The sequence below is a fragment of the Ovis canadensis genome, chromosome 6, assembly GCF_042477335.2.
Source record: "Ovis canadensis isolate MfBH-ARS-UI-01 breed Bighorn chromosome 6, ARS-UI_OviCan_v2, whole genome shotgun sequence".
NCBI classification, from domain to species: Eukaryota; Metazoa; Chordata; class Mammalia; order Artiodactyla; family Bovidae; genus Ovis; species Ovis canadensis.
This window is the reverse complement of record NC_091250.1, coordinates 77,182,432-77,204,979: the sequence shown is the minus strand read 5'-3', so window position 1 is coordinate 77,204,979 and position 22,548 is coordinate 77,182,432. Positions and strand designations below refer to the sequence as shown.

The window sequence follows — 22,548 nt, the reverse complement described above, 5'->3', positions numbered from 1 at the left end:
TTTTCCTATTTGCACTGCCCAAGAGGAGAAAGACTACTCTAGAGTTAATCCCTCACACAGATGTGTTCCTTCTAAGAACCCTCCTGAATACCAGCTTAGAAGATACACATATCACAGAATAACTACCACCAGGAAACATCCCAAACATTGAGCAGCTTCTTTCTTATCCTTAATACCAGATCCAATTACAACTTTCCACCCAGAGTATTAGAAGAGGACTGCTCATTAAAATAATTTCTGGAAACAACTTCTGGATTTACAAAACATATATGCCTTTGGTATACACTAAATCCATTGAACTATGCTATCGTATAGCCTCTCAGAATTCTCTTAATTCTAGAGAAATTTCAGTAAGGTGTTAAATGAAATTAGCTGTCTCTGTAACTCAAACTGAATTTACAAATCTAGGCACCATTCCTAATATCCAAAATTATCAACATGCTTTTGTATTACTGTGAAGTCTTAATTTTAAGAGATGGAACTGGCTGTACCTTGTTTACCTACAAAATGACCGTGAAAAAAATTAAGTACCATTTTCTCTATACCTTAAAATGAAGGTGAAAGAAAAATTTTATAACTGACATGTTTAGGTAAATTAGGCACTTAGGGAAACAAAAACAAAAACAGCAGAGAGACTATGATCTGAGTAATACCACTAACTGTGGCCTATTCTATTTACCTAGGAAGCAGATATTAATAGGGTACTTATTCCAGCTTTTGAACGCTTTTGTATTTAAAAAATGTACTCAAGAGTAAATACTTATTAAATATTTACTGAACGTTGAATAATTACATATTAAAGAGAATCATGGAATTCAGGTCCTTAGTTTTATGGCTGACTCAGGATTTAGTGACATTTAACCTTTCACCATGGCATGATAAACAGCTGGGGACTACTTGAGGAAAGAGTGCCACCTACTGCTCATCAGCATAACTGGTTACTTTCTCCCTTGAGGTTTTCACCACAGAATAAAAATCAGCCTCCATTTGGGTGACAGCATTAAGCTAGCAGATCAAAAAGGGCTGTGGGTAGGGGTGGAGAGGAGCTTCAGACCTATGTTAATTAAAACACATCTGTTAACATTACATAAGGATCTTTACCACAATCCCTCAAAATTAGTTTCATTCATTCTGATCTCAAACTTTATTTAAGAAATTTCTCTTTGGACTGATGTTAAATAGTTAAAATTCATGAGGAATCAAGTATACAAAAGGAATACAGAATCTTTGTTAGAATAAAGTAGATTCTGTATGAGGCCTACCCCTGTCCAAGAAAGTTTAATATTTAAAAGTGCTAGAACAGCAGCACTATAAAACTTCCTAAACAATCAGATAGTCTAGATGTTAAATCAACTGTTTTTAAACACATAAAAATAAATTCAGCTATGCTGTATTAAAAATAAATTCAGCAGCTGTAACTTTTCCTAGTACGCTCATTCTATATATTCTATTATAGTAATTTTTTTGTTATACATTTTGCATTGTGTAAATGACATCCAAGACATACAATTTTATTTTTTTGGCCTCGAGGCATGTGAGATCTTAGTTCCTTGACCAGGGCTTGAACTCACGCACTCTGCATTGGACTGGTGGAGTCTTAACCACTGGATCACCAAGGAAGTTCCTGTATTTCTTTAATTTTAACTTGATAGATATAAAGTTACACTGCACTTTTAGATGTCGAATGAGCTGACTGTACATATTCGTACTGCAAAATTCCTAACTATAAGTTCATGCAAACTAAACATCTGGCAATGCTCAAATTGTAGGATTTATTTTTTCATGAGTTTAGTGAAAGGAAAGTGAAAGTGTTAGTTGCTCAGTTGTGTCCCACTCTTTGCAACCTCATGGACTGTAATCACCAGGCCCTTCTGTCCATGAAATATTCCAGGCAAGAACACTGGAGTGGGTTGCTATTTCCTTCTCCAGGGGACCTTCCCGACCCAGGGACTGAACTTGGGTCTCCTGCACTGCAGGCAGATTTGTTACCATCTGAGCCACCAGGGAAGCTTATTCATAAGCCAAACTTTTCTTTAAAAAATATATCAGAAGCATAATCCCATTATATGATAAAAGCCTCAACTTCTGAAGCACACAGAGTTTTAAATTTTAATAGTATTAATGTTAAATTCTTTTCATTAAAACCCACCTAAATTATTTCCTTTAGGAAAATCTTTTTGATCAATAATAATTTTCAAAATAAAGAAGAAAAAATAAAAACAGAGGCATACTTAACAGATCATTAAAAATAACAATCATGGTTAAAAGAGAGCACAAAAAAAGAAAATCAATAAATGGAAAAACTGGTGAAATTTAAGTTCCACATCTTAGTAGTTAATAGTATTGTCCCAGGGTTAATTTCTTAGTTTTGATAAATGTTCTATACTTATGGAATCTGTTAATACAAGGGGAAGCTGAGTAAAGGATATACAGAAACTCTACTGTTTTTTACAACTTTTCTACAAATCTAAAATTATCTCAAGACAAAAAAATTGTAGAAAACAAAGAAACTTAGTAACTTAAGAAAAATATGCCTTCAGCTGCCATAATTTCTTGATATAATTCAAATTTTTAAAAACATCATTAGAAATAATATATTGTTTACTTAACATTAAAGTTAATTTATTGCTCTAGAAAATTTAGTTTTTAAAACCATCAGATTACACACATAGTGACAATGAGAGTGCCCCCAACAATCGACTGTGTATTATGAGGCTTCTCTAACTTTGTAGATAATATTACAAAATTACAAAAATAGCTGGTTACAGTTGAGCTATCAAGAAGGTATCACATTTCTATAGACCAAAAAGCTGAATAAAAAGAAAACTGATGTTACTGCTAAGTCACTGAGTATATTTGAGAAATCCAAATTACATGCACATAGAAGAAAACTGGTTACAAAAACCATTATGTTACTCTGCATTAACATTTTGCCATGTTTTAAACATTTCCAATCATGCAATAAATAAAGGTCAGAATGAATTTTTAAAAGGAGTTGATGGAAGCTCAACAAATGTGTTTCATATGTTAAACAACTCAAATCACAGTTGCATAATACATTCAATTCCTCTAAATTCATCCATGCATTAAAAAACTGAAATGCACACTATTTCCCCCACAACTCCTCTGGCCCCATTCCCAATCAATAACCAACACCTATAAACCTTTCTATTTAATCTGTTAAATGAAATTTGATAGGTAAGTATGTATGATCTTCATTATTATTTCAGAACAGATACAGAGTTCAGTCACAGCTCAATCTTCACTTACATTCCTTTCAAAGGGCACCTGAACTGGTGCAACTGTCTATGAAAATTCAAGCCTAGGAAACTGAGAAAACTGGCAGTCAAGAATCCGATCTAAGTAATTGTATCCACAATCCTAAAAGAAGGATTTACTATTTGAGAAATGTTATTTAACCTGTCTCTGAGAGGAAAACTGTATGACTACTGCTCGCTGATGTAAAATGCTTAGGTGACCACAAGTATTTACCCAGTTGGTTAACAACCTTTCAGCTGGGCCTGTAACAAAAAAAAACCCAAAGCCACAGAAGTAAATATGAAAATAAAATTCTGGAAGCTCATAGTATAAGATACATAAAGAAATCCAAAATAAATCTGTCCTAATGAAGCAGTACAAACTCTACATAAAAGCAACTTTGAAATTAAATACAGGAGGAGGGAGGTGTTTTTGTTACAACCATCAACCAAAATTACTGAATGGCAAAAGAATACTGTCTCAAAGTATACTGAATTTACATGTTAATATTATCATAATGAACTCATGCCAGATGTAAATTCAGGTTACCAATTAGATGAAAACAAACTTTAGAGCTATTTTTACCAGACAAATAAATGTACTTCATGATAAAGGCACAGCAGCATCTAAAGAATTCTTGATACATTTATCACAAGATTCAAACTTCCTTAACTATTAACAACACATCACAAGAAAGTTTCTCAGAAAGTATTTGAAAGGCTTGATTTAACATGCCAGGAAAATGATTACTTTTGAGATGCATTTTATGTAAATTATGTAAATTGCATTGAGGTCAGTTTTACACCTGGAATTATCCATCCCTAGCAGAAGTACCAGCAGCTAACAATGCTTATTTCTATCATATATAACTTAGCTGGATGTTACACTATGCAACTGTTGGTGCCAGTCTGCTTATAAAGGCAATACTCTGGAGACAAAGTCTTCTCACAAACAGTGGGCAAGCAGGTTTCATTATAAGATGTTCAACAACAATCCTCAGTTCATTAAACAAGGTCCTGCAACATAAAATATGTTTTCTTTCAGAAACTCAATGAAAAAGCAACGTGATTCAAGAGTAAATGCTGGTAACGACTTTCCACTAAAGAATCTGAAAGTAGTAATAACCAGGATGTACTGCAGACAACATACAGAATTAAAATTCCCCAAATCAACACCTGTGTCCTTTTTGGGGGAAAATATTCATTTAATAAATGCATTTAATAAATGGCTCTCTAAGGGCTGAGATTAGGGATGATCTGTATTTCCTTCACAGTTGAGTCACATAATCTTCACATCTGACTTACGCAAATTCAACTAGGTCTAAAAAAAGAGAGCAAGAATGTGAAAGTTATCTATCTAATGAGCTATCCCTCCTACCACTTCCTTAAAAGAACATACTGCCTCTTAGAGCCTTCCTCACCTGAAAAATGGGAATATGTACTTATTGGAGTCACAGTGAAGTTTCAATGAGGCAACACAGAAAATGATCAATAAATGTTGCTGTCATTTAGTTGCTGAGTCGTGTTAAGACTCTGTGACCCCATGGACTGTAGCCCACCATCATTCCTCTACATCTAAAAAGTACTAAGTTCCAAACTTCTTACCCTGAGGCTCAAGAAGTTTTACCATACGGTTCCAATATACCTTTAAATCTCCGCTCTAACCACTCACCACTGTATTTCCCTTCCAGTCAAATAGGCCTCCATGTGTGCCCCTTAAACTGTGTTTATCTTATTGCCTCTGAACTTGTGCTCCTATTGTTTTCCTACCTAAAATGCTTTTCCTTGTTCTCACTGTCTATTGAAAGTCTTTAATCCTTCCAGAACAAATTAAAATATTTTGTGAAACTTTCCTGGGCTCTTCTCTCTTCTGGTTTAATGATCTCTCCTCTCTTGCCGACTACAGTACTGATACAATAGACATGAAATTCATCACAGGTTGACATGTGAATACCACATCCTGCACTACTGTTTCCTTCCTTATTTGCGATGTGTTTCCTCAACTAGGATAGTACCAGGAGAGGGAGACTTTTGTCCTACACAGTTTTAAATTCCTTATGCTTTAGCACTGTTTTAGATGTGGTCAAGAAAACTTCAGTCTTAATGTCTGAAAAGCAAGCACCTCATCAATTCTAGAACTTAGATTCGCAAAACATTGCTTGGTTCTAAATTCTAACATAAAAGCTAAACAAGTCTTAAAAGTTACAAATGGTATATTTCACAATACTATTAATAAATAAAATAGATTTAAACTAATCACAAGCTTACCGACAATATGGATTTCTTCGAGAGGAGTATCGAAGAGTAAGGAATCTATAGTATATAAAAGGCTGGAACAAACTTCCTTGACCACTGAAATAAACAAATACAAGGGAAATAAATATACATTATCGATTCATATGTATACTCAACATTTAAAGGCAACTTAACTGGACAATGTGTGTGTTTACATTCATCAAATGATCATAATACTATCTATCATATCTAAGTCCAAGTTATTCATATAGGCATTGTTAAATTTTTTAAAGCTACTAAATAAATCAGAAAATCTTATATAAATGCTTCAACAACTGCCACTAATAATTGGTAATCAAGTTTTAAAACTTTATAAAATATTTAAAATGAAAAGTTTATTTGGTATAAACAAATAAGAAAATTAATAAAACCATATAGGCTCACTAGTAAATGTGAGTATAGGCTAAACATAGCCTATATTATTTATTTTTCTTGGTTAAACTGACAATCATAATACCCCTAGAGTCATATACATGTTTCTGAAATTCTAAGTCTGGAATCCTTTCCTAGGAAAAACTATCTTAAGATGTTCACTAAAACAACCACAAATAAAACACAGCAACAAACTAACGGTCTCCAGGCAAGAATACTGGAGTGGGTAGCCTTCTCCAGGGGATCTTCTCCACCCAGGGATTGAACCTGGGTCTCTTGCATTGCAGGCAGATTCTTTACCATCTGAACCACCAGGGAAGCCCAGTTGGGTAGCAGGGCTAAGTAAATGATATGTATATTTGATGGATTCAGTATGCAATTACTTAAAATCTTGACTACTGAAAACTACACAGGAACTCTGAACAAAGCAAGATATAAAACTATACATATTATTACAACTATATTTTCAAAATCTGGGGTAGAATAAATGCATCAAGATCCTAACTGTGGTTTGATTTTTAGGTTAAATTTTTTTAGCCTCCCCACTCACCCTTGTCAGACCCACACAGCTTGTGGGATCTTAGTTCCCTGAGTAGGGATCAAATCCCAGCCCCCTGCAGTAGAAGCACAGAGTCCTAACCACGGGACTGCCAGGCAATTCTCCTTTTTAGCCTCTCTGCCCCCCGCCCCCCAACTGTATTACTTTCATAATAAAAATTTACATGATTACAAATTTATAACTAAATAGATCTTTCTCCAATAAATCATGTGATAAAAGTTTAACTCTGTAAATTGAAAAAACAGAGGCATTACAGAACACATTAAGTAGAAAAGAATATTCAATGAAACACAAATTGTCCATCATCCAAGTTAGTTCCTTAATCAAAGTTACAGCAGTCTCTAATATAGCCTTCCAGAAATTTACATAAACAAGTGTATATAATGGCTAAAACGCAGTGCTCACTCTGTAATGCACTGAACTCAGTTAACTCTAGGAAGGAAGTGGTATTATCATTCCTATTTTAAAGATGAAGAACCCTGTGGATGTACCTAGAGTCTGTCATACAGAGGGAATAAGTCATAAAGAGAAAAATAAATATCATACATGAACGCATATATATGGAATCTAGAAAAGGTACTGATGAACATACTTGCAGGGCAGGAGCAGAGATGCAGATGTAGAGAAGGCAGAGAGGGGATGTGTGAACACAGGGTGGGAAGAAGAGGGCAGCACTGACATATATGCATCACCATGTGCAAGACCGACAGCTAGTGGGAAGCTGCGAGCACAGGAGCTCAGCTCAGTGCTCTGCGATGACCTGGAGGGGTGGGACGGGGCATTGGGAGGAAGGGCCAACAGGGAGAGGACATACGCACGTATACCTGATTCAGGACGCTGCACAGCAGAGACGAACACAACGTTATAAAACAACTATACTCCAAAAAAAAAAAGAGATGAAACAGAACGAAACATATATGCCTTTAAACACGCACACCTCAAACATAAATGGGGAATACCCTACACAGTTCTCAACTAACTTTAAATGTATCTTAGCGATCATCCCCTATCACAACACACAAATTATCTTATTCTTTTTACAACCTGAAATATTCCATTTTATTAATGTACTAACATGCTCTCTACTAATGAACAAACCCAAAATGATCATCCTTTTATCTGTCTTTGCACATGTGTGTGTATTATGTAAGATAAACTAACTCACAGACTCCATGTATAAGATAAACTCAAAAACTGTTCATTTCTAAATATAGTTTTATGCATTATTGCTACAACTTTAACTTAATAACAAGGCCTTCTAATATTAGACGGTGCTTCTACCATGAAAGGTAGCATTTAAGGAATAATGCCTTGAAATGTTTAACTTTATAATCTGTGTTAAAGTCAAGTGACAAACTTGAACCATTAATAGCTTCTCTTATTAGGGAATTGAATAACACTTCATTACTTAGTTTTACTTTTTAAAACTAACATGATTCTTCTATTTAAATATTTTGGTAAATTCTCATTTCCTTTATAATAATCTTAAAAATTAAGATCAATTTGTACATTGTAAGTGTTTAAATAAAAGACTAAATACCACAACTGACTTAATATACCAATATAGTAAAAACTTGGTATGCCAACAAAAAATTTACTACAGTTCCAATAATGAGGTTTTTTGTTTAAATGTGCTTGGCGTCTCAGCATTTCATTGTAATTCTCTTCAGCTTAGGAGAACAAAGTGTTCTGTTTATTAACCTGAATAGACACCAATTATCTCCACATATAGAGTTAGTTTTGGTAGCTACATTTTAACTTTCACTCAGGTACATAAAGCAAATCACAGAATTTGGGGATACCCAAGACCAGGCGACCCAAGAAACAGAAAAATGAGCAAGAAAGAAAGAGGGTAAAAAGTTCCTTTCATCAACTAAAACGTTTAAGTGTATGATGAGGATCACAAAAAGATGAATTAACTTCTAGGGTGAAAATTCCAGAGGAGAATAATAGACTAATACAGTTGCATCAAATTCTATACTTAATATTCACGGAACGTTACAATTGGAAGGATTTTTGGAAGTCACTAATTTCAACTACTATTAGTTTTTTAAATGTACAAAAACAAGGCCCACAAGGCCTAGTTAACTGTCAAATCATCCAGAATCCAGCTCCCTGACACTCGGTAAGAAGTTCTTCCATTGTACCATTCTAGGACCCTATTTAAATTATATTATCTAGTTTGGAACCCCACAGCTTAACAACATGTGGTGATCCTGGAATTTTCAGAGGAAAATATTATTTACAACAATGGTACAGATGTATTTATGAGGAAATCTAAAAAACTCTCTTACCAGCTTAAAAACACTGCTAAGGAAAGGAGTAACCATTGGTATATAAAAACCTCACTAATCAAGGCAATGAACATTAAAATGAAATATTTCACAGACAAAAATGTTTGTTACAAACTAATGAGATTATGGAAAACAGGTAACACAGATCTATTAGAGGGCAATTTGGTACATGGTCTATTAAATATAAAATATACCCAGCTTAGACTCAGTAAAAGTATATATGGATTCACACAAAAGTATAAGCAGACAGGTTAAAAAAAATGTTTACTGCAGCAACATCTGGAAAAGTAAAAATCTGAAAACAAATGGCCATTAATAAAATGTAGCATAATAATATGATGGAGCGCTATACAGCCATTAAACAAAACAAACCAGAACTGTGAATGTCAATATAAACAGGTCACAAAAACATACTGTATGAGTGAAAGAAGCAAGGTGCACACAACTCATGCCTGTGATGTACAATAAAAACGAAACAAAGCCCCACAGCCATAAAATAATAATACACATTTCCTATCTGTAAGTACTTTAAAATAACTACATATATGTACTCATATCAAATTCCTTAGCTCTGGGAAGGAGAGGACAGAATTGCAACTAGCATTCATAGTTAAATGATATTTTAGTTTTTTATCTGTAATGTCCTATTATCTGAGAAACTGAAAATTGAAAAAGCAATAATCTGGGAAGAAATGTAGTTTTATTTAACTATTTTCCTTTACATATTTTTACATTTTTAAAAATTTATTTTTTAATTGGAGTATAACTGCTTAACAATGTTGTGTTAAGTTTCTGCTGTACAACATCAATCAGCCTTGCCCTCTTGAGAGAAATGTAGTTTTATAACTTAAATGCAAGAATTCAGAGACTGAGGTCAATACTATCCTAATGTTCTATTTTCAAAAAGGTTTTCTTTACTTACGCATTCTTCTCATAACTAACAAACAAAATGAGGTGGCAGTAGGCAACTACCAATACCAGACCTTAAGTTTTCAGATTTTTCTCCAGTATGGGAAAAATAATCTCAGTAATGTTACAATGGACTAAATTAGCCTTTCTAAGACTCTTTCAAAAGCAGTTATTTGGAAAATAATTTTCAAAATGTTAAATAACTCATACTATATATGGAGAAGGCAATGGCACCCCACTCCAGTACTCTTGCCTGGAAAATCCCATGGACGGAGGAGCCTGGTAGGCTGCAGTCCATGGGGTCGCTAAGAGTCGGACACGACTGAGAGACTTCACTTTCACTTTTCATTTTCATGCATCGGAGAAGGCAATGGCAACCCACTCCAATGTTCTTGCCTGGAGAATCCCAGGGATGGGGGAGCCTGGTGGGCTGCCATCTATGGGGGTCGCACAGAGTCGGACACTACTGAAGCGACTTAGCAGCAGCAGGGACTAATAAAGAAGACAAATTCCTAGGTTTACTATAGTCAACTACAGTAGTAGTGCTATCACAGTAGTTCTCTACTATCACATGAGAAGATGATTGCTAAGATCCATCAAGCTCTACATACTAGTATTTACTTCAACAGATTTAAGCAGCATAAAACTTGAGTTGATACATTTATTATATTCACTTAGACATCAGCCTCCTAAAATAAATGTATTTTTATTCTTACCTGAAAAGCATAAAAACTGTAGCAGGCATCAAGAATATTTCATTACAAGCAATGAACTTCAGAATATTCTGTTGATTAGTGCTTAATTTATCCAAGAGAGATCTCAGCAGAGGTAAACTATTTGAACCCTTTGCCTTAAAACGTAAGAAAATAAATATCAGAAGTCATGAAAGCATTTTCGATCACTCAATTATTTTCTTTCCTTAGATAAATGGCATATGTAACATGCAATACAATCAAAAGACAATTATTTGAAAATGATGATATAAAAATTTACAAACTATACTTTTAGGGACAAAAGTTAACATATTTTCCTGCTTCACTGTATTTTCTATATTTGAAGAATTAAATAGAGAATTTTAATAAAAGCCCTTTTCATTCATTGATGCTTCGTTTTCCTTAAGAAAGATTAGATTATTCCACTAAAAGTGGTGGTGATTTCTCTCAACCATAACAAAATCTGGCTATGCAGAAAGTATCTGAGATACCTTAGTTAATTAAAGATAGAAATCACAAAGTTCAGTTTACTGCTGTAACCCAAGAACTATGGAGATAAAGAAAAAGGCCAACACAAGGCAAATTTTTGGATATTTTAATTTAAACTTCAGTGCATATGCAGTCAATCTGCCTGGCACATGGAGGTTATTAGACTAAATGTTCCGACTCAGGAATAAGAAAATGTTTTAGAAACGCAGTAGCTTTGAACATCAGTGTAAAGAAATTCAGTACACTCTACTCATCTAGTATGTTAAAATCACTGACAGAACGAGACTTTTGACAACTTATCTAATGTATTTCAAACTTCTGAAACTCCTCCAGGAACTGGGCAGTGATTTTAACTACAATCCATTATGACAAAATGTAGTATTTTATTGAAACAATAAAAAATTCCAAAATTTTCAAATCACGAATTTAGAGCAGGTCTGTAAGGAACATAGGAACTTTCTGAGACACACGCCCAAATGTCTTGGAACTCAAATTTGTATCAACTACCTGTAAATCCGGGAGTCAAAAGACAAGGCCAACATTGTTTTACTTACATCAAGGATCTTTTTTGTGTATGTGGCAGCATGAAGCAAAGAAAATAACAAGACTGGGAAAATACTCACTGAAGAAAATAATTAAGGACAACATTACAAATTCATTAAGTACTTTGCACAACAGGGTATGTATTATGTTCAAGTATACAGATCTGAAATGGCATCTGCTAAAATGAGTTCAGTGATGGCTTCTGTTTTACTGATACTTCATAAAATGAAGTGTTTTTTTTTTTAAATCTGTAAACATTTTTTTTAAACCCACAGTTCTTTTTATGAATAGTGAAAAAGTTTTTTCCCCTATTTCTAGTATATAACATATTGCGAACATTTGCTAAATTAAATTAAAATCCAGACCACCTCAAAATGACAAGTAAGTAATATGGCTTTTAACCCTACAATGGTCATTCTGGACGGAATACCTTAGCCATCAAATACCAGCACAGTCTCTGTACTGCTTTCAACAACTTAGGAAAGAGTATAGGGTAACGGTTTAAAAAGCAGTTCCCAAATTTTCCTCAACTATAGATCTTTAATTCATTTTTCCTACAAGGACTTCATTATTTTGAGATACGGTTCCAATCAAGCTTTTATAGTCAAGCTTTCATGGTTAAGGTATTCTCAATCTGTACAAATAAAAAAGACATTGTATACCTGGTTTGTATATATACTCAATTGAGAGTTTCATCAGTTTTAATTATAGACATGAGCAAAGAATCCTTATTTTAAGTTTCATTATTTGGCTTTTTGTGATAGATAATATATACAATTTTCTTTTAGCTTTTTAAAAATGTGGAAATTGCTCAAAATACTCTATTTATCCCAACTTCTGCTAGGTTGATAACAAAAACCCCCCACTTGTCCAAGTTATTTCCATGAAATGATATAGACTGTTAATCATAAATGGAAAAAACACTTGTCCTCACAGCAATTTCTAAAAAATAATCCATGATGATTTTCTACACCATCTGGAAGCCTGGTGTGAGGGAAACAATGACCACTATGACACAATCTGAGTATCAAACTCATTATAACCATACTCATCATTTAGGACCCAAAGGTTCCTAAGTTCCCACTGGCAAGTAAAACACTGACCCACAGCCAAGCGTTGTAAGAATTCCAACTCTCTAACATAAAAGTTCTTCAATTAATATCCTGACCAAACCTTCCCTGTCGCTTTTAAGAATTAAATAAAATGCCAATTTCCCTAGAAGAAATCACACATACATAAAAATAGCTTTACACTTTTAACAGAATCCTGAATTCAGAGTCAAGGTATCTGGGTCTCATTCTTGGCTCTGACACTAACTTCAATTCCCTAGGCCAAGTTCCATCTTCTGTTGTATGAATTTGCAGTGATTAAAGCTAGGGGTTTCTAATAAGTCCTATCTCTAACATTCTATAGTTCAGAAATCCTTGATAAGAGACTCATAATTTTAGCATTCATTGTTAAACTATTTAGAAAATTCAAGGGACAAAGAGTGTATAGTAGAAATAGGACAATATATCACCTTTCTAAGAGCAAAGATCAGAACATGACTTTGGGCTCACTTTTACTAATGTAATACCTAACTACTTTAGGAATCAGATTAGTATTTCTTGTCAATTACTAGCTTATGTTATTCCCACTACATACTCCCCTCCCAGTAAGAATTAAAGAACATTAAATCCTTAATCTTCAACATTCCCTAGAGATGGCATAGCAAATAACTGGACAGAAAAGGCAGAGAGGTTGTCTTCACTGTCATTGAGTCATTTGGCAGCATCTCAGGATTCACTCAATATAAATGTCCCAGAAGTCATAACTGATGTCTTCAATTTGCTCTACATTAATATCTAGAAAACAGTTTCTACCATTTCTATTTTTCTCTTCAAGGAAGTTTTAAGCTACTAAGGGCAGAAACAAGAATCTCTATATAATTTCCCATTATATCTCAGAAAAGCAAGAATTTTAATATTGCTGATTGTAAAGAACCTCAATGAATGTGGCTGATAAAAACAGGTCAATCCAATGATATGTCAACAAACGTGCTAATCGCTTACAGCTGCAGTACAAGGATTATCTAGCGAGTTTTACCTACACTACTATTCACTTGCCAATGTGCTATCAGGCAGGTTATTTTAAACTCCTTGAGCCTCAGTATACTTGTCAATAATACAATGCTCATAATAATTTTCTTTAGAATGTCGCATATACTGTCAAAACAAGTGCTCAAAAAAATTTTCCTTCCATTCTCTTTTCCTTAAGACTTGTGTTAGACATATTTTATTGTGCTTTCTATTATGTACAGCTGTATCATAAATATTCAAGAACACTTAAGGGCAACACTTCTTAAAGTACAGAATATTTTCCTGAGGGATGATTCAAGGGGAACTGGGTAGCTGGGTGGACAACCGATTAAAATGATTAAGTTTAGCAAAGACTGGTAACTCTTAGTCTCACAATGCACATTACCATATCAAAGGTCCCACAGTAAACAATCTGTTTAGCAATGTTAAATCTATTGCTTCCCAAACATCAAACTGCAGAATCTCTTCCCCTCCATTTAAAAAATACCTATTATCCCACAACATATTTCTGAAATGTATAAACTTACAAATTCCAAAACTCCATGGGTCTGTCCTTATTTTCTACTTTGTGTTGTGCTGTGCTTAGTGGCTCAGTTGTGTCTGACTCTTTTCGACCCCATGGACTACAGCCTGCTAGGCTTCTCTGTCCATGGGGATTCTCCAGGCAAGAATACTGGAGTGGGTTGCTATGTCATCCTCCAGGGGATCTCCCCAACCCAGGGATCAAACTCAGGTCCCCTGCATTTACCATCTGAGCCACCAGGGAAGCCCAAGAATACTGAAGTGGGTAGCCTGTCCCTTCTCCAGAGGATCTTTCCAACCCAGGAATTGAACCAGCGTCTCTTGCATTTCAGGCTATTCAAAGCAAATACTAATTTCTTTTTACTTTATTAATTACCTCATTGTCGGCTTAAATACAAGTTATTTCTTGATTAGTTTCCTTTTGTTTCTAGCTTACTGAAAGTTAAAAGACAGAGCTAAGGATTTCTCTTTTCTTAAAGCAAGACATCTGGGTATCTTCCCAAAGAAGGTGTGAATTAAATGAAAGAAACTCACATATTAAAATGTAAGTCCTCCATGGGCTTGTGCTTTGAATCTGAATTTTGCAATATCCATTGCTAACAGAGAAGTTTATAAGATCAAATATAAAAAGTTTAAAATTCCCAATCACCTCTTCAAAACTTGGACTTCACATTTTAGAGTCAGAAACTCTTACACTTAACATATCTGCTTTCAAATGAAGTGCCAACAAACTAACCAACCCAGGCTTCATGGAACACCCTCATTGCCGAATCCTTCCAGTAGCAAAAAAATAAAAGTGATCTCCCTACATTCAGTAAGCAATTTCACTGTCAAAACTGTAAAAAAGGATACTTGTAACAGGGTAGGAATTGACAAAGATGAGTGAATACAACAGGTAGTGGCAGCTGTCCTCTAACAAAGCCTGGGCCAGGAATGCTCTGCTTAACTGGAAGTGTGGTAATCTTTGGTGCAGCCTCAGAGCACTAGTGAGAGCATTCGCCAGCAGAGCACGTTGGTAAAAGCTTGCTGCTTCATGCAACCTGCGAATTAGTGGAGAGATCATCAGGAGACGTAAACAGCTACCATACCTCTTCCTCCTTTGTGAATTGCATCATAATTGCACAACACCTAATACCTAAATCTATTACTTGAGAATAGAAAAAAAATTATGTGACTCTACTGAAGCTTTTTAGAAGCATCATTTTACATATATACCCAACTGAATGTTTATCTCTATTGAAGTATAATTGATGTACAATATCCAACTGAATTTTCGAAAGCAGCCATTCTTCCTCTTAAACACTCAAAAAGGCGAAAAAACATGAACTCATCCCCACATTCATTTCTTCTCAGATTTTCAATGTGATGTTACTTTTCACAAAGCACATAATATAAAATTATACCTCCAGTTGGTACTATTACTAGAATATTAGTACCTTTAAGGATGAGACAAGTGTTTTATTATTTATCAAACCCCTGGCTGTTTAACAAAGTGTGATATCTAAAAAGGTATTCCAGAAAAAAATGACTGAACAGCAGAAACACGTATAATACATACCCAAGAACAGGCAGAACAAACAAAGCAGAGCAGTAAACTGTGAATAAGCGAGAAAGCCACATTGCTGTGTCCAGTTTATTGGCCATCATGAATTGCTGAATTTAAAAAGAAAAATACTGTAGTTAAATTAAGCTTGCAAATTATGTTTTAAAGGATGACTATTTTGCAATTTTAGTCCTATTCAAAATGTCTCAATGCTCTTGTACCAACTGGTTTTTTTAGGTATAACTCTTAGGGCAATTGTTTCTTCATTAGTGAGTTTCTTCCTTCTCCTGAAAGCTCCCTGACAAGTTTTTCACAGATTTCTGTGGCCCTAGACTAAACATGCACATATCACTTTCTTCTCCACTTATTCCTCATTCTATCTTTTCTTTTGCTGCATTTTGCTAAAAGATATGTCCATCACAGTAATTCAATAACTTAAAATTGATTTTCTCAAACTGTATTTCATATTCAAATTCTAAAGTGGTTTTTACATTTTTGGATAGTATCTACATAAACAATTTTTACATCACGACCCAACATAAACATGTGAGTATATAAAACAAATTTCACAAAAACAATACTTACTTTTACTATGTGTGATGGATTCTGCTATTCTGTATTCTATTTAATGTTTTAGAACAATGTTTACACAAAAAGGATTTCAAACCTAACAGGTTTTAACCTGGAGTCTCAAACACTGCTGGAACCAATCTAACTTTAATTCTCTTTAGAAGAAGATACAAAAAACTTTGGGGAAAGAAACGCAAGCCTATTTTAAAATTAAAGGATGTTTTTAATTTTACTGCAGGATGTTTTAATTTTTCTAACAGTATGCAGGTAGTTTCAGATACATGCCTCGGGGTTTATTCTATCCAAACCTACTACATGTTACTCTTGTAAATTTAAATGTTCACCAGTAAGTCAAGTGAAGGATGAATCCAGCTTACAGTGCTCAGTTTCTCTACAAATATTCAGACTGTACACAATTGTCTGAAATTTAATTTTAGAACATTTTTTAAAAATCTATTTGTTTAGGGTATTCATTTTGTGATAAATCATTGAATTTTGCGTTTCACCTCGTACTCTTTTATGCATGTGCATTTTTAAACTACATAGTTAAAAAAAAGATCTAAGAAAATGTATTGGTTTACATTTTAAGAGTGAACTGACTGACCACGACAAATAATTCACGCAAAAAATATCAATGGATCTTTGGGTGAAAAAAATATTGAGGTGAAAAATTATTCACATAATCTTAAAGTATCATGACACAGAATACTCTTTATTCACAAAGAGAGGAAGTTATCTTTACCATAGAGAATCTGGTGGACACCACCAAAGCCAAATGACCAAACTCCAGTGATGGGATAAATCAACATAAGATGATTCCTGATATACATAAAATGCCCTGAGAAGAACGAAATCTCTCTTATTTAATATTCCTACCAAGCATTTAACCTGAATCTAGTCAAGGAGCGCGGGGTACAAAAAATTAGACAATTCCAATTTAAGGAGCATTCTGCAAAACAACAGGTCTGGACTCTGGTGAGACAAAAATGGGAAGAGAAGAACAAGAATTATTCCAGGCTGAAAGGGACCAAAGGTCAGTAAACACCCTGCAAGCTTTCTGATTGAGTTTGGGTAAGAAGAAAGCAATTTAAAAGACAATTGAGGAAATTTAAATATGAATTGTATATTAGGTGGTAACAAGTAGCAACGTTAAATTTGCAAAATGAACTACACAAATTTTTGAGGTAACTGCATTGTGGTCTGTACAAAAATATTCTACATAAGTACTACATTATGGGTTAATTATAATGACGCATATAACTCTGAAATGGTTCAGCAAAATAAAAAAGGTGTGCACAAAGAGAGATGCTGTACATTTTTTTAAAAAGTGACTGGCTCAATTCACATGCTTAGTGTTTAAGTACAATTTTGTTTCTGGTACCAAAAAAAAAAGACAGTAAGCAGCAGAAATGCATCCTAGAAATAAAAGTTTACATAAGCTTAGTATTTCTCTTCGTAAAATGACGAAGGAGGAAAAGAGAAAAAACCGCTCTCCTTCTTTTGCTTAAAAAGCGGCAGACCTGTTCTCTGCCAGCACGCATGTGCGTAACGAGGCGTGTGTCACAGCACAATCTCAGGTCGCATCTTCAACCGTGGGACCTAGGACAGAGACCGAAGGGTGGGAAGAGACGAAAAGGCCCTATGTCCTCGGCATTCAGGTGGGCATACAAGTGAGGGCCACTGCTGGAGGCTCGCCTGTTGTCGCTGCCGAATCAGAAACTTTAGCTCCGTCTAACGTCTTAGCTCACGATCGGCTCTCTCCCCACCCCCACCCCTATCACTAATCCCAGTCCCAAAAGCAATACGCCGGTGGAACGCCTGGGACCCGACTTTCAACACTCCCAGCTCCTTCCTAACTTGCAATCAAGCCAAACGATCCTGTCCGCTCACTTACCACTGCGCCCGCCCCTTGGGGGCCGTTGGGGGCCGTATCCGCCATGGGGGCGCTCACACTAGCGTCTGAGACGCTGCAATCGGGAAGGGAAAAAAGGAAGGTCAGCGCCGGGGCCGCAACTCCGGGAACCGGCTTCCCTGTTCTCTGCCGGAGCTTCCGAACCTTCACAGAGCAAAGGTCTCGCCGCTTCAGTGCAGCGGACTGTCCCAAGGGCACCCGCAACGGCCGGAAAATACCCGCTTGGCACCGCCAAGAGCAAAACTGGGTTTCCAGAAAGACCGAGACGAAGGCGGAGCTTCGGAACAGGGCCCAGCAGGACCGACCTAACGCCACCGGCTCCCCGTTATTGCCGAACCCGGAAGTGCTCGCTTTGCTTCCGTGGGGAAGAGGCGGTGACGCAGAGGGGACAGTGGAGCGGCGCCCTGAGGCATGACGGGAACTGTCGTTTTTCTTGCTTTGGCTTCCCGTTTCGTGCACGCCCATTGTTCTGTAAGCTAAGAAGCCGGGCAGCCGAAGCAGCTTTTGTCTCATCGTCCTCTCAGAGCTGGTCCTCTCCACCCGTGGCCAAACCAGAAAGGCTCTCTATTCCCTGATACAGAAGCCTCGGAAATGTTTTCTTTGCCGTTTTCTTTCAGAGGCCCACGAAGCTCTTTGATGCTACCTCTAAAATTAGTTATTTCAACAAGCACTTAATGAGAGCTGCTATGTGACAAGCCCTGTACTTGGCAAGGAATATTTCAGAGATGGTTATGACACAGACTGCGGGAGAGAGAGGAGAAACGGCAGTCATAGCCCAGTGCTTCTGTGATGTGTGCAGAGGCGGAGTTAATCACAGGCGGCACACAGCGGGGGGCCTGAATCAGCTGGGTCCCGGAAGCGTTCCTAGAAAACCTAATTCTGGCGCAAAGTTTTGAAGTACAAGAAGTTGGCTAAATGGGGAAGGGGAATGTAGACAGCAACAGAAAGTGCATGAAGCAACTGGACAGTTCAGTATAACCACAAAGGTCACTCTGGAAACAGATAAGAGGATGATCAGAGGGGCAAACCCATAAGCCCACCAGGGGCAGGCTTCCTGGTGGTCCAGTGGTTAAGAGTACTTCTTGCAGTGCAGGGAACACAGGTTTGATCCCTGAGCTGAGAAGATCCCAGGAGCAAGTGGGCAACTAAGCCTGTGCGCTACAACCACTGAGCCGGAATGCAGCAACTATCGAAGCCCTCCTGCCCTGAAACCTGTGCTCCTCAACAAGAGAAGCCACTGTAATGAGAAGCACGTGAATCGCAGCTACAGAGTAGGCCCCCTCACCACAACTAGAGAAAGCCAATACCACCAGCAGCAATGAAGACTCAGCACAGCCAAAAATAAATAAATAATTCAAAACAACAGGGACTTGCGGGACTTCCCTGGTGGTCCAGTGGCCAAGACTCTGAGCTCCAAGTGCAGGAGGCTCGAGTTCAATCCCTGGTAGGAGAGCTAGATCCCACAGGTCACAGTTAATAGTTCTCATGCCGCAAGTAAAGATCCTGCATGCCTCAAATAAAACCCAGCACAGCCAAATACATAAACACAAATAAAATTTTTAAAAAAATCCATTATAGGGAGGCCATTGCATATACAAGGGGGAAAGTGATGGGATTCTGAACCAAAGCAGTGTTGTGGGGGAAGAGAAGAGGAACCAGGCTCCTGTGTCCATGGGATTCTCCAGGCAAGAATACTGGAGCGGTTTGCCATTTCCTACTGTAGGGGATCTTCCCAACCCAAGGATCACACCTAAGTCTCTCGTGTCTCCTGCATTGGCAGGCAGATTCTTTACCACTGTAGCCAACTGGGAAGCCCTTAGTTCCCTGACCAGGGATCAAATCCATGTTGGTGGTAGTGAAAGCTCAGAGTTCTAACCACTGGGCAGCCAGGGAAGTCCCAATATATTCCTATTCTATTGGAGAATTTATTTGATTCTCTTTTGTATTATAACCTGATAATTTTATATTCTTATCAAAGGTCTTACATTTCAGAAAGGAAACATGAGAAAGTGGAAAGTAGATGAAGGTAGAGAACTTTTAGTGAATAGCCTTATATACTGTATTTATAATTTATTTATTTTTAAATGTTATTGGTTTTTTTGGCCCCACCCAGTGGCATGTGGGATCTTAGTTTTCTAACCAGGGCTCAAACTGGGCACCCCCTGCAGTGAAAGCACAGATTCTTAACCATTGGACTGCCAGGGAAATCCCTGTATTTATGATTATTTAAAAAATATTCAATTAAAAATAAATACATTAAAAAATGGCCATAAAATAATACTAATGTGGAATTAGTCCACTAATGGACAAATGTCCACTAATAATAGAAAGGCCCATCAGTGAATGCTAAAACCATTGAGAGAAATGTTGATGGCACAATATTGACACAATTCTAAAGTATCACTCCAGAGATTTGTAGTTAAAAAATGAATCTTTTCCATGGAGAAACATGTCAATTAAACCTTAATCAAGAGATCGAATTTAGCACCATAAATATACTAGGTTATCCTGACACTGTCTCCCGATGTGACATAATATCTACAATATTCTCTAAAGAAATTCTTGGCAGAATATTCACTCCAAATTCAATCCAGCCCATCTAGACCTAACTTCCAGGCTACAGAAAATGTAAAGAGACAGATTAACAACTTAAACAACAGCATGAGACAATTTTGATTTCTACAAAATAACTGGCCAGGATCCTTCAAAAACTAAGTATCATTACAAAAGGTGAAAGACCTATTCCAAATTAAAAGCGTGTACAAAGTCATGGTAGGGCTTCCCAGGTGGCTCTAGTGGTAAAGAATCTGCCTGCTGATGCAAGAGATGCAAGAGACACAGGTTTGATGCCTGGGTGGGGAAGATGCCCTGGAGTAGGAAATGGCAACCCACTCCATTATTCTTGCCTGGAAAATTCCATGGACAGAGGATCCCGGGGGGCTACAGTACACAGGGTCACAAAGAGTCAGATATGATTGAGCATACTCGAGCATACACATATGCAAAATCATAATAGCCAAATGCATGGTTTGATTGTCTAGATTCTAGGTTGGGAGAGAGCAATAAAAGAAATTTGGGGACAATTATAAATTATAGACACTCGATTACAGAGTGAATATTAGAAGACATTATGTGACTATTGTTAATTTTTTTTGAGGGAGATGTGATTTAGAGGTAGTTTCAGGATGTCTGCAACTTATATTCAAAAGTGTCAGCAAAAAGAAAAAAAAACTAAGTAGATGGATGGACAGATAGAACAAAAGCAAATGCAACAAAATGTTAATAATTGTTCAGTCCAGATGGAAGAGTATTGTATTATTCTCTGATTTCATCTGTTAAAATTTTCCACATTAAAAAGCTTAGAAGAAATTAAAAGGAATTTTGTTATAGCAATGTAATGCCTTCTGAGTTTTAGTAGGCCCAAAATCATATGGTAATTTATTATCAGGTATTATATATAATATTCAATCAACTGACAGCTTAGTTTGTTTTTCCAGTGGTGTTGAAAGTGAACAGCAGCAGGATATGTCACTTTGGCAAAAGGGTTATTTTAAGCTGAAGGCAGTTGAGAAGCAGCAATTGAGAATCTATTCTCCCCTCCATTTGCCTAAAAACAGAACAGAAATTTGTGAAGTTCTTCCTCCTCCTATCTCTACCAGGAAGGACGAAAGTTACCCGAATCTGCGCAGACATGGCACCAAAGCAATCTATGTAACAAACTTTACTAACTAGCCCTCATTTTCCATTAGTTCCTCTATATAGTTGCCTTCCCACAATTTGCCACTCTAGAAACTCAAAAGTCCTTTCCCTTTGTCTTGTCACTTTTTGTTAAGATGCTACATATGCCAGAGTTTGAACCACCACCTTCGAGTTACTCCCACGTGTATGAATCATGCATGTTATAAACTTTCCATGTTAATAAACTTTGATTTTTCTCTTGTTACTCTTTTTTGTCAGTCTAATTTATAGGACCACAGCCAATGAAACTAAGAAGGGTTAAGGGAAAACTTTTTACTTCCCATACAAAAGTCACTGAGATTGCAAAAGGATTTGTTTACATGGTTATTGAGTCAAATTTTTTCCTAACATCTAGCCTGGTATTTTAAATTGTCTCTTTGTTCAGTGCCCTAGAAAATTTGACAGCTACTAAGACTCAGAAGATTAAGATGCCTTTCTTACAGAAAGAAAAAGAGGTTGGAAAAGAACTAGTGTGACATATTCTCAGAAAGATAACTTTTATATCCTTATCAAAGGTCTTACATTTGAGAAAGGAAACTTGAGAAAATGGAAAGTAGAAGAAGGTGGAGGACTTTTGGTGAATAGACTTGTACACTTATATATGATTTACTATTTATTTATTTTTAAACTTTTTTTTTTTTATTGCACCTGGTGGCATGCCAGATGTTAGTTTTCTGACCAGGGATCGAACTGGCACCACCTGCAGTGGAATTTATGGTTTGGTCAATTCCATTAAAATTATCAGTGCCAGCAG

General features: G+C 36.3%; 1 protein-coding gene across 1 annotated transcript; it reads right to left on the bottom strand.

Moving 5' to 3' along the window:
* Nucleotides 1–1,509: 1,509 nt before the first annotated feature.
* On the bottom strand, nt 1,510–18,473 carry TMEM33 (transmembrane protein 33). Its single transcript, XM_069594040.1, has 7 exons — nt 18,039–18,473; nt 15,590–15,684; nt 14,884–15,071; nt 11,443–11,510; nt 10,403–10,536; nt 5,526–5,609; nt 1,510–4,274 (listed from the first exon to the last, which is right to left on the bottom strand). Exons 1-7 carry the CDS (start codon nt 18,081–18,083, stop codon nt 4,145–4,147), a joined length of 744 nt encoding a protein of 247 aa, XP_069450141.1. The 5' UTR covers nt 18,084–18,473; the 3' UTR covers nt 1,510–4,144.
* Between the last annotated feature and the right edge of the window lie 4,075 nt (nt 18,474–22,548).

Bases quoted from the DNA above. Each gene is read 5' to 3' on its own strand.
- TMEM33 (XM_069594040.1), bottom strand. From the start codon at position 18,083: ATGGCGGATACGGCCCCCAACGGCCCCCAAGGGGCGGGCGCAGTG. The intron at 10,537-11,442 runs GTAAGTAAAACA...TTACGTTTTAAG, and splicing joins ACACAAAAAAGATCCTTGAT to GCAAAGGGTTCAAATAGTTT. The intron at 4,275-5,525 runs GTAAGCTTGTGA...TTTATGTTGCAG, and splicing joins CGAAGAAATCCATATTGTCG to GACCTTGTTTAATGAACTGA.